The following is a 16,858-nucleotide window of genomic DNA, read 5'->3' on the forward strand; positions in this document are numbered from 1 at the left end:
CCTGACCTGAAGTGGGTCTGCATGTTTAGGCAGAGCAGGACAGTAGCCTGTACAGCCAATGCAACTTCTTTACTTGGATGTTTCTTTAATGCATCCCCTACTAAATCAGTGGAATTTCCACTTGCTTTGCAGTTATGCAGTTCATGATAGCTACCATCGGACAGCCTTTTCAAAGCTGTAAGTCTGGTATCGGCTCTGGCCTATCTCTTTAAGCCAACTGTGCTAGCCCTGAACATGTGGCTGTGTGAGTGGCTTCAGGCCTGTGAAGCTGACTGCCAAGAAATGTCTGAGTTTGATAGAGTTGTTCTGTAGGCCATCTGATGCACGCACCACCCACTGCGATTGCTCTGCTGTAAAATATACTTAACAAAAACGCTACCAATTTGTTTCTCTGCCTTATGAAGACTTCAAGAAATCAGACTTTCAGATGCAAGGCTTCCAGGTTTTTTTCCACAAACTAAATGTGTCTTTCAGCAACATAAAGTCAGCGAGAACTCTTTCTTATGTGAAAAGAATGCATATTTCTGCTGTTTAGCAGTGATCTTTCCAGAGCTAGTCTGTGTGTAGTGGGGTGGTGCGCTTTTCTTTTTGAGGAGAAATTAGATGTGGAAATTCTGGTCCTTTATTTAAGTATGCAAAGGAGCAGCAGAAGGAAAACAGCTTTTCCATACAGAAATCTTTACTTCAGACAGACACGGAACAGATTGTTAGGGGATGTAAACTCATGTTAGCACTACTGAAATGTATGCACTGATTTACAGCATCCATGGATCTCTTCTGATAAACCTGTGGAGTGTAATGTGTCTTGAGGTTTCTTCTGTCCAGATGTGTACACAAAGCTTGGGAAACTTTTCTGCACAGGCTCTACATTCACAATGTAATGTCACTTATACAAGATTTAGTTTGATAGCTTATACCACCATGGTGATTTCACATAGAGTTCACACAAGACACTGGCAGCTCAGGAAAAAACCTCAGCAGGCCACCAGGTGTGGTCACTAAGCTGACACAAAACAGCTTCTAAGAGTTTCTCTGAGACAATACACACAAGCTTAGCTTAATGCTGGTCTAAGATAGTTGCACAGCTTTTGGGCCAAGTTGGGTCACGTTCCTGCTACTCTGACCATGGTCAGAGCTCCTGTATGCATTCTGCTCAATAGGTACATATCCTCAGCCTGTCCTTTATATACACATCTGTGTCTGCCCTCACAAAAACAGGCAGCGTTTTTTCTGTGTGCTTAAGGCTTTTCTGTCACTTTTTTCTTCCTCTTTGTGACATCATAACTTGTCCTTCTAGTTTTTGAATCACTGTCTTGAATGCGACTCCAGTGTTCATAGATCTGACTGCCCCTGCATTAAAACCAAGCTATCTTCTCTTCTGCTAACCAAGGAAGCTACCCTAGAGCTGTACATCCCAGCCTCTAGCCTATCCCACTGTCACTGTATACGAACATGATCTGGGTATTCTCAAGTTGGTAATGAGGAAATACCTTTTTGTAGAGAACTGAGAACGATGGTAGAAACCTTTGATTATATATTGAAGATGAGTGTTTTACATTTTCACATCTTTTGCATGAATTGCTTCAAAACTTTCAGCACACTTCAATTCTGTTTCAGTTCTACAAGTTCTCCGTGCACCTGCATGTTTATCTTCTGTTAGGCTGAAATCTGTACTGGCATTCCACAGATAAGCAGGAATTTATTACATTAAATTGGCTATTGCTGAACCCATTTGAGCACAGTATCAGGGCTCTCACTTGTTTACTGAGGCTGTGAACATTGCCTGGCTCTCCCTCTCCGGAGGCACAAGGATGTTAGGAGCTGAGCCCTGCCCCAGCTCATGTGATTTGCAGACTCTTTACCCTTCCTTATCACCACCTTAGTGTCAGTGCGGAAGCTACCTCCTGGGATACCTTCACAGCTGAAACTGTTCCCTCAAACCTTTTCTGCTGCAAAAGTTGGCTGCAAATAGGTCTCCAGACATGTAAGAACACCACCTTCATGCTGGAAAGATGATGTAGGCTCTGTAGAGAATGATTCCTCTGTTGATGTGGAATGGGTTTTACGAGGTAAGAGTGAAGTTGCATGCCAGTGACTGCCTTCAGTCTACGCGAAGCACAGCCTTTCGGGTGACCTCACATTTACATCAGTCTTACCATTTGCTTCCACCTGAATCAAGTTTGAGTTGCTGTAACACCAAAGTACATTTGGAGCCAGGTGTTTTCCATTCTACCCACTGCTGACAAAGTGCGTTTGTCTTATTCTTTTTCCTACACCCTTCTCCTATCTGATGCCTGTACACAACAGCAACTCCCTTTCTCCTGTTGTTTCATGCAGGGGAGACCTCGCCTATTTTAGAAGGTCCCTGGGCATTTCTAGGAGTGGCAATAAAAAATCTTGGGAGTTCACTTGACTGTTAGATTGATAGCTGCACTTGGAATCTGAGAGGCCACTCATGTTTCCTAATTTATTACCAGATGAAGGGATAATAAACTTTATTTAGGAACTAGATAATTCATTACAACCCAGAAGAGAAATGATAAAGAGGTCTGCTGAGGCAACCCTTGCTGTTCTACTTTTACAACGACCACATGAGCAAAACAGCTCCAACAAATGGGATAGTTTCCCTGTGGTCTTGTTGTTTTGAATCAAATTTTCTTCAGGTTATTTTTATTTTGTAGACTAGAACAAGAGACTAGATTCAATATTTTAAAATAATTTAAATTACAGTGTAAGTCCAGGATTTGGAGTGGTCTTCATTTTCCAGATTTCCATCTCGTTTTGCATACAGTTTGAAAGTTTCATGTTTTTTGAAGTATGGTCAGAACAGAAGGCGTGTTCCCCATTTAGCTGAGGGAAGGCAAGTCTGCTGGCTTCTGTCCCCCCCAGCTGGGGGTGTGCTCAGGCCCTTGGCTTTCGGCAGAACCTGTGTGGTTCGGTTCTGTGCCCTCCTCCCTGCCAGCGTTCACATTGACTTTATAAATCACTTTTTGAAACTCACGCCCAATGCGAGCTGTAGAATAAATGCAGAATAAACCCTGCCCCCTCCCAACGGGCACGGGACGCCGGCGGCCGGCCCCCGACGGAACCCCCCTGCTGACACGAGTGGGGCCGTCTGTGTTCTTCTCTCCGCAGGTGGCAGCGCTGGAGGAGGCCGTGGAGGAGCTGCTGGGCCAGCTGGAGGCCTTCTGCGGACTGACGGAGGCGGTAGGTGTCGTGTCATGTCGCGTCGTGTCGTGTCGCGGCGTGTCGCGCACCGGAGGCCATGTCGGCGCGGGCCCCGCGGGGCCGCCATCTTGACAGTGCCGCCGCCATCTTGTCGCCCACCAGGTGGCGCTGCGGTAAGCGCGGCCGCCAGGCCACGCCCCTCGCACAGCAGGCCACGCCCATCATTCCTATCAGGCCACGCCCCTCCGCTAAGCCCCGCCCCGCCCCTCCGCATCACCGCTGGGGCTGGGGCTGGGGCTGGGGCTGGGGGCCGGGGCTCCATCCGCAGCTCACCGACTCTGCTGGCCATCGGCACTGCCCGAGCGCCTGTGATAAACTCTTCAGAGCAGGAGGTGTGCGGTGCTCCTTAGCTTCCGTCAGGCTTTCTGCATAAGGCCATGCTGTCTGAAGGCAGCTTGTGTTTTGGTGTTAACATGCAAAGAATGGATGTTGGTTTTGCAGCCGACTTTTCTTTCTCTTCCTTAAGCTAAAAAATATAAAATTAGGTGAAATGGCACTGCATTTTAATCCTGAGTGCTTCATAGAATGCTGGTTTAGCTAGCATGCACCAGGTTTACCTAGAGGGGCTCTCTCCTAAATTCACTGATATGCAAGCCATATGCAGGTGTGTTATCACTCACCACAATGTTTTTCTTCTCTGTCTTCAAGCATCTTGTGTATCTATGTCATCATCATCAACTGCAACAACTGCTAATTGCAATAAAATATTGAATGCACCTCAAACAGCAAGAAGTGACCAGCCAACATCTCTATTGGGTGTGTGGCATTTTTTGCTTAGGGAAGGGAGGCATCATTGCTTCCAGAAGGAAGTGACATAGTGTGGAAAGAAACAAAAGCTTAGCTCATCAGTCTCACATGATTAGTAGGGGACTTAAAAGGAGAAATAGTTGCCTTGAAAGAATGGTTCAGTATTAGTGGCTGTTTAAAGCGCTTCTTTTTCCATTCAGCTTTTACAAAAATAGCTGTAAAGGAGCATGTGAACCTCAGAGCATGCAGCCTATTTTTTGATACATCTTGGCTTATATTTGTCAGCTTTAGATTCTCTAGTGTGGCATGTTTAGTTTCTGTAAAACATAGAGTAGAAGAAATTGGGCCCAAATCTTTTGACTTAATTCCTGCAAGGTGATGACTGCTTCAGTGATGTAATATCAGCTGTTCAAACCAGGAGGTTTGAATCAATAGCTCTTCACTAATGATTGTATTCTGCCTGATTTACTATTAAGTTCATTCATTCATTTTTTCTATGTGGGACCTTAGACTTATATATATATACCTTATGTTTTTTCTCATCAATCAGGCATGTACCTTACATTGTTGGCTCCAATATATGGGAGAAGGTTAGCTTGTTCACATGGATCCAGTGAGCTTGTAAACCTCCTATGAGACTTCTTCTCTTGCCAACCTTTTCTACAGAAAACACTAACCTATTTTCAGTACACTATCTTTGCTTTGCCCATTAAAATATTTTTTTCCACGACCTACAGGCTGTGAATAATTATCTAGTATGCAGATTATTGACCTTATCTGGGAACATCAAAGCACCAGAGCTAGCGTGTTGATTTTGTTCCTTTCAATCCAGTACCTCTAATGTCAGGTTCCTTTCAGCAGCACATCAAGTGGTATCTGGGAATCTGATAAATATAATGTAGTGCTTGAATTGATTCCAACTGCTGTGCGTAGCAATAATTTGGTCTTTTGTCTATGCCAACAAAAGACAAGGGGAATCTTGCTTATTTCACTTGGGCATTCAGTAAAGTATTCACGTTAGGGGGTTTGGCTTTTCTCCCTTGAGTGTGCTGCTGCTTTTCACTTAAAAGTACTCTTGATGCATAGGTTTGAATATTAGAACGGGGAAAAACTGGGTCTTCAGTGCTAGGAGTACAACATGCTAGTTCCAGAGTCACGCTGTTATAACTGGCTAGGCACAGCACTTAAAATAGACACCTGTACAGTAGGTAAGTTACAGTGACACTAAATGCAGCCCACTATACCTCACACTTGTCATGGAAGGAGCATCTTGCAGTGAAAAGATTGTGCCAGAAGCATGTTAGTGTTAGGTACATTTTGCCTTCCTTAGGGCATGGACTTCAACAAAGTTTAATCAATGTCTTTTAAGTGGCTTCACAGCTCCTTAAGTGTAATTATCAACTTGCGATTTTAACTGAGCTACACTTTGAACCAGTGACACAAAGGCAAAAAACTTCACTGTAATAACCAGACTCTTACATATGCTGTTCTCACATTGTTTTCAGAGTCATATTTGTATCTTTTGGATATAATTCTGTGTACTTCTTGTGTGTCTTAAAACCTGATTGAAAATGATAGCTATTCAGAGATACACATCTGATTTTGGTACAAATTCACTACTTCAATTTCTTTGGCTTCAGATCCTTGAAGAGGATGTAGGGGATATATATAAAATCTCTATATTTGATACTCTGATTTTTTTAAAATACGTATGTTGATTCTCCAGTGTACCCAGCAGTTTATAAAACCACAGGTTAGTGGTTCTCAAACCACTGAACCTTCTTGCAGAACTCACCCCAGGGGTTCTTCCACAGACCAGCTGCTAACTGCCTATCGTTGTCTCACAGACTTACAGTTTGGGAACCTCCTCCCTGAGACCCTAGGTGTGAATCCTGGTTTCGTCACTGGGGAAAGGAGGGGAAGAGGTTATGTTTGGTTTGCTGTGGCTGGGGTTTGCTAACTTCTTAGGAACATGCCAACCTCAGGTTTCCCTTTTCTCACCACTGAGCCGTTCACTTTACCACTGCTACTTTTGCTGGTGGTTCTTTGATGTTACTTTGTGTTAACATATAAAGAAACCAGAGAGCCTTTCAGATAAACCCCTGTGACAACAAGAATTTGCACGCTATATTTTACTTTTACTTGTGGCTCCAGCTTTTTTCCTTTTTCTTTTTTTTTTTTTTTTTTAATTTTATTTATTTATTTATTTATTTTGACAAAATACCAAGGATGCATGCTTGTTTAACTGGTGCAGCTTGAACTGCAGTGTATGCAAGAATTGGGTCTCACTGCCCTACATGCAATGTGCTGTTCCTGGTGTGTGTCCTAATTCATCATTCATACTCTGGTTGTGCTGTCTGCTAAGTGACTTTTGTGCTGTTGGTTTGCTGCCTCCTTGGGCTTTGTCTTGCTGACTTGAACTATTAGAAGACAAAGTCCAGTCAAACCTCCCTTCCCTTCACTCACTCCTCAAATTAGCATAGTAAAACCCAGTAAGAGGAGAAGAGTTTAGTTTTGTTCTTATTTTTCTGTGTTCTGGTGCTTGTGCTGAGCACTCAGATAAGTCTTCAGTAAATGAAGTAAAATAATTGCACAACGGAAAATAAATCTTGTTTTATAACGTGGGGTTTCATACCAGTCCTGTTTTCCCTGGCTTGTGAGAGGTTGCTGTACCAAGAGAATCATTTCCCTTTGTCGTGTGCTGGCTCCTCTTGAACTCCTCTGTCGCTGTGGTTCTGCAGACTGCTGCAGAATGACTCTTCTTGAATCATATTTGCATGTCATTCCCTTCCATCACAGGCTGCTTGCTGGAAAAGCAACTCTCCTCTATCTTGTATTGGTTGTTTGCTTTTACCCTCAAATAAATATGGTTTAGATTTGTTCCGTGTCTGCTATGACCTTGTTATGTTGATAGTTTTTGTACTGGGTCTGTACAACATCTTTCTTTTTCTGGCTATATCCCAAACTGTGGTTATATTTACAGAAGCTATCTAGCATTTAGCTGTAAGAGTGGCTTTGCTGTAGTTCTTTCTGAGAGGAATATTAGTGAACAAGTTTCTTAGTCTGTTACCTTATCTTTGGGAATTACAGGCTCAAATTTTATTCTGATGTAGTTTACCTGAGTGTGAACCTCACCTCAGATCACCAATTTGTTTTTCATTTCTGCTTTATTATAAAGGTTTGGGCTTGGCGTGCCCCCACCTACTATCGACCTCCCAAAAAATTCAATAGGGCAACTCTGGAATTTATCTGCTTTAGCTCCTTCATTTTCTGTTCTTTTTGCATTTTTATTATAAGTCTGACTCCATTTACAGGCATCTGGCCCATCTGTCCGTGCTTGTTTTCTGTTGGATATAAAGCACATAGTGGAAAGATAACAGCGTGTGGCTGTGTCTACAGTTGCTTCACCGCCGGGTGGATGTAGTGCTACGACCAGTAACACAGGAGACACTGTTGGTTTGTTTACAGTAGAAAGCTAGTACTATTTTGATATGTCTGTTTGATCTCATATCTTAGAATGTTTATAGCACTATTAAGCACTTGATCTGCATTTACTCATGCTGGTAATAAAAATGCTATAAAATCTTACTAGGAGTCATTTTATACGTATCTAGCTTCATCCATTCTAAGCCTTTAAAAACATTACTTCTTTTAAAAAGAAAAAAAAAAAGAGAGTCGTATCATCAATAAAATTTCTAAGTACTTATTAAAGTTTATAAAGCATAGCCCAGCTCTTGGCCTATCCATCTTTTTTTTTTGTACATTCTGTTAGCTGTAGCCCTCTGACTGGAGGTGCGTCTTAACTGCCACCTAACAAAACACTCGGAGTTGTTTATGTAGGGAATCAGGTAATTCTTGCTAACACAAACATTAACAGAATTTCAAATAAAATTTGAAATCAGGCTGTCATATCGAGGTCACAAGCAACCTTAGTTCTACTAGCAACCAAACAAAATTCCTGCATTAGGGCACTTAAGAGTTGTGGAAGCTGACAGGTGCTGGGAGCAGAAACTTTCTCTGAGGTGCTTACACTAGAACTTTTACATGAAGATTCCCGCTGTCCTGAGCCCCCGTTGGAGACTAGATGCTACAAGTGGTGTAATCAAAGATCTGACCAAGCTTTTTCTCTGTTTTGTTGTTAGTATCAGACTGCATTGCAAATTGAATTGTACTATTTAGGTGTAAATGGTCTTTTAGCACCAGTTGATAGCCAAGAGTGACCTCCTGCTACCCCTGAATGAGGATAATTTGCCACAGGCTAACTCAAATCCTTTTCAAAAACTATTGATTTTCATTTTAAATTCTTCATTACCCCTCATGTCTGCGGCATTTCATAATGGAAAGTGAGAAGTGTCTTGGGAGGAGTAGCGTGGAAATCTGGGGAGAAGAGGAAGGCTGGTTTTGAGGTCGGAGCCCTGTCAGCTGCTATGGGTTGTTTTGTTGTCCCTGATTACTTGAGAAAATGTGTTTTTCCCAATCTCTGCTTAACAGCATACTTACCAAAGGGCCCTTATGATATCGTTTCAGAGTAGAAGTGCTTTGAAATATTAAGATGAAAAAAATAGTAAAGAGTTTATCATCAAGGCTCATTCTCATGTGATATTCTTTCTTCAATGCAGATTAGAAGCGATACATCAGAGATCCTGGAAGAGACCATTCCACTCATTAAAGACAAGGTGCTGGAAATGAACCACGTCTATGCCAAAATTGATAAATTGGAGGTTTGTTAATTGTATTGGAAAGTTTACATCCTTCTTTTTGTGTGTTTTATAGGTTAACTGTCTAGGTATTTGCATGAAGCACTCGTGTTTGTTTTTCAGTCAATGTGATTCTTACCTGTGGTCCAGCCCATGCAATTGTTTATGGTTTTGGAAGATCACAGAGTAATTTATTGCTGTGGATTCTACAATTCCTAATGCTGGATTAAATGCACTAGTTATGTTTTTGATGTTAATAATAATGCTGGTAATGTTAATTTGTTTTGTGACTCAAAGGAGTGTCTGTGAAACCACTTATAAATTTTAAAAAAAATTAAAGTCTGGCATCCAGTGCTGAACATACTCAAGCTGTTCATGATGGCTTTATGTAGTTGAGGGGAGATCTCTGAGCCCCCATCTTCTGCCGTGTATTTTGGTGTTTATTGTATCCTGACTGAGGGAAGCCAGTATGACTCACTAAGATGCCCTCACCATATTTAGTAAGCAGTATGTTAAAATTTGTGTCAACTGAGGGCGAGTTTGCCTCTAGGAAGAATATAATTAAAACGTGACGAGATAAATTGTGTAATGCTTAAAATCACTTTTAACTGACTTAGAAGTGAAATAAACTGAGTGTTTGTGGCATTAATTCCAGATAGGCAGTTCTTAAGCTTCAACCTCTACCCCTGTACAAAGTGGTAATATTCTCTGATGAGGTATACAGCTATGGGAGGGACAGGGCAATTGACTTTGCTTTCAGCAAGTTTTGTTAAATGCAATTTAATTTAATTTTATTTTTTTTGTAGTTTGCCTTTTTACACTTATATTTGATAACAGATTTATCAAAACACTTCATATTTTATGGACAGCACCAGGAGAAAGATTGCCACAGGAAACTGAGGCAAGGCATTTTAGAACAAAAGTGGGAGTCAACTGAAACCTGTCTGATTTTCAGAACTGAGTTATCCTCGTCTAAGAAATAGCACACTTGACAATTTGGTTATACCTGAATGTATACTTAAGCTGTGTCTTTGAACAGAAAACGAAAATAAAAACTAAGCAATTAATTATCCCAAAAGTATGGCAAGCAACAGAGCTCCTTTTTTTGCCCCCTCTAATACAAAGAGGGAAAAAACACCCTTCCTGCCCCTTTACCCAGTTCCCTTAATACAGCTGTAGGAAGATAATAATTTGGACTATGAAGAGAGCCCGTCTTTATGATAGGCTACAGGTTGCCCTTGAAAAATGCAGCAAACTTGTGTTGATAGATGTTCTGTGTTATCAGACTAGGCTAATACCTTCATTGATTAGAAATCAGTTTTTCTCCCTGACATTACCAGCTGTAATGGCAGTAATCTGAGAACACAAGATTAAATTGGCAGTTTGAGCAGTAGTTAATGTCTTAATTAGAACTTTTAAATTTAAAGCTTAGCATCCATAGGGATTTTCAAGGGAGAAAATGACTTGTACCCCCAAGAGTAAAAAAGGGAGAGACTGTTGTGTAATGGGTAAATGGAATGAAATTCTGCTGGGTTTTAACTTTGATGTTGTCACTGGTATGTTTGGAACAACTAATTTACCTGCTCAACCTTGCCTTATCCCTAAAATGGGCAGTGATCAACCTCTCTCTTAAAAAAAACCCAAGGCATAATCATTAATAGTGGGTATCAAAATTATTTATAGTTTTGTGTTTTAGCAAATACTATTTTTTTTTTTTTAGTTGGCTTTCCCGTATGGCTCAAATTTAAGCTGAAACTGAACTAATGTAGGCTTTAGGTCACTCATTCCTGACCTTTTTTTAGCTAAAGGCACCTGCTATTATCTTTTCCTCTGCTCTCTCCTCCCTCCTACCACTGCGGTCACTTTCTCACTCCCACCAGAAGTTGTAGTGCCTGTGTGGGTTCAGAGGAGTTTTCACCTCACTGTTGAAATGTTGTCGGCCCTTCAGACACAATGGAAGGACTTAATTTGTGTGCTGAAGAGGGAGCAAAGCTGTGCCCTTAGAAAGAGGGAAAAAAAAAAAAAAAACAAACAACTAGCCTTAGGTCATGAACAATGGTTCTTCTGATAGCTATAAGTATCTGTAGCCTACTTCTGAATATGTGCCCCTTTGATATTTATATTAGCAATAGTGCATCCTGATATCTTGTTAATTTTTTTTCTTTGACTTCGGATCTCTATCTAGGGTAATGCTGAAATCCAGATCAGGTGCTTTTAATTTTCATAAGGTGTTTCTCCTCTCTCCATAGGCATTTGTTAAAATGGTTGCACACCATGTTTCCTTCCTAGAAGAGCAAGTGCTTGAAGCAGAGAAGAGCCATGGAACTTTTCTTAATGCTGTTTGCAAATTGTTTCAATGTGCAACTATCCCATCTTTTAAAAACGTGAGTATTTTTAAAGCTGGTTTCAGAGGATGGGGAAGATGTTAAATACCTTTTCTAGATAAAATGTGGCCTTCCAGGAGATTTGATTTTTAATTTTAAGTTGTGTAAAAGAGATACCCATGGTTTGCTTCTGTGAAGGGATTTTTTTTTTTTTAAACAGATTCTTTCAATTAAATTATTTAGCAGTGCATATATCCCCCCTCACTCCCCACCCCCCCTTTTTTTTTTTCTCCTCACAGAGACGGTGCAGTATTATGCATAAAACCAGATAGGCAATAATATGCAGGTATCAGTGAATAGGGACAGCTGAACCAGGTCAAATTTTTGTTTGGTGTCAGAGCAACCTCTGTAAACTTCCATTGCAGAAGTGAAGTTCAATTTCTACAGGTTCAGGACAAACCTTAACTGCTCACAGAGTGTAATGATTATGCAGAGGCGTGGAAAGAAGATGGTGCATGCTGATTTGGTCTTTGGATAATTTAGCTGTCAAACTCTAGTGAATCTTTAGAAAACCCTAGTAAAAAGTGTAACTTGTCCAAATTTGGTAATATTTTCATAGCAATGGGAAAAGATGTCCATGATATGAGGACAGTTTTCTGCCAATTTAAAATTTCTGCTGTAGCTTATGAAGGCAATGGAGCTTTTCAAAAGGGCTAAACGGCACATACTTTTCCTTATTTTTGTTATCTAAATTGGCTTATTTTTGTTCCTTAAAACTTTCCAAACATGTTAAGCCTGCAGCAGATACCCAGTCTGGGAAAAGTATCAATGCTGGATTTTTTTGCAAGGTTGGTCTGCCTATACAAATAATGTTGTATAACCAGGATGCCAAGAAGAACGGAGAAGGCCAGACTAGTTACTCAGATGCTGGCTAGAGTTGGGCTCAAAGATAATACAATGTTTTTAATATATATATTTTTTTGTCCTTATAAAGAAAAATCTCAAATATTGTGTAGTTGTGTATTCATTCTTGCAAGCATCTTGGAATGATAGAATTAGTGAACAAAAGAGAAAAATAAATAGGAAATGGTGTAACTTCCTACTGTATTGATCTTTTGCCCTTCCTCTCATCTTTTTCCCCAAATATAGTACAACTAGAAAGCATGGTGAGAGAGCTAGCTAGGATGAACACAGATAAAAGTTCCTTCACAGGAATTTCTAAACAGAAGATTAGCCTGAAGGAGGACAGGACAGGATAGAGATTTGTGAAGCCATTCTGTATGTGGAACAGGTGAATAGAGAATGATTTTTCACTCCCTGGCATAACTCAAGAACTATGGTAATCCAAAGAAATTATTGTCAGGCAGGTTCACCATGCAAAAAAAGGGGAGGTACTTAATTTACATGATGTATTAATATGCAATGACACTTATGTTCACAGTATGTTACGTATTCCAAAAGTGGTCAGACAAATTCATGTAAAGTAATCCAAAAATTGGTATTTTAAATATACATATACCAGTCCTTCAGCCATGAATTCTTGGACACTGGGAAGTAAATTGGTATTTTTGTCCTTTAAACGTTTCTTTAGACAATCCCTTCATCTGGTCCATCCTGGACCTTTGAATGATGCAGTATAGCTGCTTGTTAATGACTTTTCTACTGTGGTTCTCACTGTAAATTCTGCATCTGATTGGCAATGCTTTGTGTTGGTAAAGAATTACTAATTTCTAATGCCAATGTGCAGAAATCAATGAGTTGTTTACGAATGTAAATGAAGTTAGAATTTTCTACAGGCACTTTCCCTATGATTTGGCTGTTGCTTGAAACCTAATAAGATCTCCACCAGCTAATGAAATTTCTGTGCTCTCTCCAAATGTGTTTCTTTGTAGTTGTGCATCCTCTTTCCTCTGCTCTGTAGGATATCATGGCACAGATGCCCCTTAGGCATCCTTTGCCATTTGAAAATTAAGACAGTCCTAACCATTTTTGTAGGTGAGTTTAACTTGGTCTGAAAATATGGTACCAAACTTGTGTATCTTATCTCTCTAGCCTTCTTGATCAGACTAGGTATAAAAACGTGTGAGTTGCCCGCTTTGAGGAGAAGGAGTATGTGCACATATGTGTATTTCAGCTAAGTGTTTTCCTCGTCTGATAAAACTGGCCTGCTATTTTAAGTGCAAGTCAAATCTGATTCACATTGTTTTTCCATTATATTGCAAGGTGCAGTCTTTTTTTTTTTTTTCTTTTCTTTTCTTATCTTTGACTCTGTTTGGGTATTCAAGTTGTTTCCTATAGAATTCCAATGCACAGTAACACTGGGAGAGGTGTCAAACCTGTGGGAGAAAATTGAATAATCAGAATTCACGCTTTGTGTTAGGAATATCCAGAGGTGGTTTGAAAAGAAACGACCTTATACTAAATATAAATTACAAATATGACTGTGTAAGTCTGACAGGTTATAAGAATATAACACCTCCTGGGGGAATGGAACAGAGGAAATAACTTTCTCCTGTGAAGTTTGCAGCTCTGTAGCAGAACAGCTTTTCTCCTGTAAAGATTGAACTCTGTATGGGAGAAACTGTGAATTCAAATCTTTTGTCCAAAGATTTTATCTGTGCCCTGGCTGAATGGGGTTCAGCAATCTTAGAGAAAGGACAGGAAATCTATTTTAGAAAACTTTAGTGTGGGGAGTTTATTAAAAAAAAAAAAAAAATCACTAGTATCTATTCCAATGGATCAAAACTGAACACCAATAACTCTTCCATTTTTTCACGCATTTTGTGATAACTGCCATTTCTTAAAACCGGAAAATGTCTTTCAGTGTCATTAGATAATACCTTTGACAGAGATTTATCTTTAGAATAATTTTTAACCCTTGTATAGTTGCAGGGAAAGGCTTGTAAAGTTATAACCTCCAAAAATCTCATACCAGTGCTATGAAGAAAAAATACACATTAGATTTTTCAGAGACTTTTTATTGTCAAATCAACAGCATAGTTCACGAATGGCATTGATTGGCAATGCTGCAAATGTTCTCCTCCAAGTGATTCCATTAGTTACTGGGCTGTCAACGCAGTGTTGCATGAATTCTAGAACGTGGTACAACACAGGGTTATTTAACAAGATGTTGCCCTTTTCCTCTTCAAGCCAAAACTGGGGTTGATATATGGTGGATCAGACACAGTTCTGAGAAAATATGCAAGTGGAAAAGATCCTTGGCGTTCACAATTAGCTATCATGTACTCAGAAAAAGTCATAACTTATGAAGGACAAACATCAAATTAGGGAGCTTTAATTCTGTAAAACTGTTCTTTACATAATCTAAACCAGCAAAAATTGGTGCATAACTGCCCTCAAAGGTGATTGTGATCCAAACTGGGAAACTTTAGGAATAAGAAAACCAAGATATTTTTGTTTCATATTCTTTTCGAACATAATGAGAATGGCTTGACAGATACTCAAAACCCAGTCTGAGAAGCATACAGAAAAGAGAGGGATGGTAGGTGTACTTGAAAAATTGTTCTGGAATTTTGTCGCATAGTGTAAAGAAGCAGATAGTTAGAAATTCACTGTAAGTAGATCTTTTTACATCATTATTCATAAGCCCTTAATACTGTAGTGGTAGTGGGTTTTGTACCTGCAATTGCCTGGCATATTGAAAGCAGATAAAATGTCTTTTAAGCTTATAAAAAGTAGTGTTTCCATTTTAATTTTCTTACTTTCCATTGTACTCAAAGTGTCCTTAGTGTTTTGGTTTGTGCTGCCAAGCAATGAGTGTGTATTTTTATTTGGAGCATAACTTAATGCGCTTTGTATTTCTTTCCAATAACAGTTTTTAAGTTTAATATTAAAAGCATGTTAATTTTAATTGTTATGAGATTGTTGTCAATTATTGATGATACTCTTAGGAATTTTCAGAATTTCGTACTGAACTTGGGAAGAGATTATTTGTTTGTTTGTTTTTAATCCCCATTTTCTACTAATGTAATCTCTAGAACAGCAGCTGGTCATCTGAGGAGGGTTTTGCTGTTTTGTCTGGACTAAGGTGCTCACTAATGGTTTTGTTTGGTTTGGTTGATTTTTATTTTTTTTATTTTTTTTTCCCCTGACACCTAGATTTTAGTAAATTGAACTGGGAACTCGGTAATGGGATATGAAGTATTGTCAGTTTATTTTACCTGCAGCTATGCTTGAGGTTGATCCTGTCCCATTCTGATTTGGACTGATCTGCTAGCTGCTTTGGGAGCCGCAGAGAGGTGGCGATGGTTGTATGTCAAGAAAGGCAACGCTTCAAAATAAGAAGATACAAGCGAGGGGGTGTAGAAGGCCCAGAGGTCAAGATTTCAGCTACCTGTAGCTTTAGCCCTCATTTGCCAGCTTCCCTGAGGGAGCTTGCACAGTTCTTGAAGTGGAGTCTGAGCTTCTTTACAGAAGTCTGGCATCTGCTAAGGACAACTTGAGAGAAGCTGCAACACAGTGCATGGACCGCGAATGAGCAGTGCCACTGGTGTGAAGGAACAGGAGGTGAGGGCGCTTGGGGCTTGCACACAGGAGTAGAAGTACAGATGTTCACATCAGGGCACTGAGAACATCAGAGGAGGCTGGGGAGGAGAAGTGGGGAGCGTGGGCTGTAGGATCCAGTAGGCACATGCACAACGGTTGGTAGTTTCCAAGCGTGTGCAAATGGAAGTCAAAATACAAACTGCTGCCCATTCCCTACTGAATGATTTTGCACTTACAGCAAGTGTGAAAAGTCTTTGCACTAGAAATGTCATTGCTAGAGTGTCCAAAGCAAGAGAGTACAGTGGTGTGTCAATAAGGACTTGGGTAGCACATGTTCTGAGCTACATACACAGCCATAGGGAGAAGTTGTAGTGTGATTGCGGCTTTACAGAGAATGACTGGTGTAAAGGGTCTCTTGTACTAAACAGGTGTCGCATGGAGGAAATCAGCTTTTAATTGAACCATCACGCTGAAACGTTGGCAAAAAAAGAAAAATGAATCTAGTTAACATTCAACACTGAAATTAAAATAACAATCTAGATTCTTTTTTAATCAGTGCTAAGAATGGCTTCTGACTTCCTGTTCTCCAGTGGGAAGGGATTAGGCCCTTCATGTTTTGAAAGAGACTGAGCCAATTCCTGTTGCAAAATTCCAGTAGAGATCAAATGAATGAAAAAAACAGGAAAAACTTGATTTGTCAGAAAGCCACCTACATTAGTGCTCTCATCTCATTTCTGTCATCGAAATTGCTTTTAAACTATAATTGCATCTCACTGACAAAAGCTTCTGGCTACATATGTAAAGATTTGTAAAATATTGCCTTTCTGTAAGCTGGGTTGATCTGTGCCAGAAAATAGAAACCCAACCTCTGCGTGTAAAGAGCTCCTCCTCCAGAGGTCAGTTTCAGTGGCTCTATTGGTCTGTGTTGATGAGCTTTAAATATATTCTGCAGTACGTGGTTTACTGGGCTTTGATGCTTGCTCATGAAAAGCAGGAAAAAATCTTGCTTCAGAAACATTTTACATAACAGTGCCATGTGCAGAGTTAAAATGAATTAGTTACAGAAAAGATATTAGCTGGTGCCAGAGCAATAAGCAGTAAACATCTCTCCACCCTGCCCTTTTTTCACATTCCTTTTGGCTGCGGCTGTAAGGAATGCAGCAAGCAGTGGCTCCTGCTCACACTATTGATTTAAGCATTTGCATGTTGTACATTGCAGCTCTGCACCAGCCTGTTTTCTTGGGGCAATATAGGATGTCTTGGGTTGTATCAGATTCTCTGTTTGTACTGTCATTTCTGTCTTCCATGTGAGGCTCTGTGCCATCATATCCATTGTTAAAGAGGACTGTGTGCAGT

General features: G+C 40.1%; 1 protein-coding gene across 2 annotated transcripts in view; it reads left to right on the forward strand.

Annotated features, from left to right (window-relative positions):
• Nucleotides 1-16,858, forward strand: part of BCAS4 (breast carcinoma amplified sequence 4) — a 63,132-nt gene that overhangs the window by 5,151 nt on the left and 41,123 nt on the right. Inside the window, exons 3-5 of one of the 2 annotated variants that reach the window (XM_038166387.2) lie at nucleotides 3,136-3,207; nucleotides 8,595-8,651; nucleotides 10,922-11,056. In XM_038166387.2, the coding sequence (XP_038022315.1) occupies nucleotides 3,136-3,207; nucleotides 8,595-8,651; nucleotides 10,922-11,056 (264 nt within the window). Of the gene's footprint in view, nucleotides 1-3,135; nucleotides 3,208-8,594; nucleotides 8,697-10,921; nucleotides 11,057-16,858 lie in introns of both variants that reach the window. The other variant, XM_038166386.2, reaches the window with a different exon arrangement.

The sequence above is a fragment of the Anas platyrhynchos genome, chromosome 21 (genome assembly GCF_047663525.1).
Source record: "Anas platyrhynchos isolate ZD024472 breed Pekin duck chromosome 21, IASCAAS_PekinDuck_T2T, whole genome shotgun sequence".
Lineage (NCBI taxonomy): Eukaryota > Metazoa > Chordata > Aves > Anseriformes > Anatidae > Anas > Anas platyrhynchos.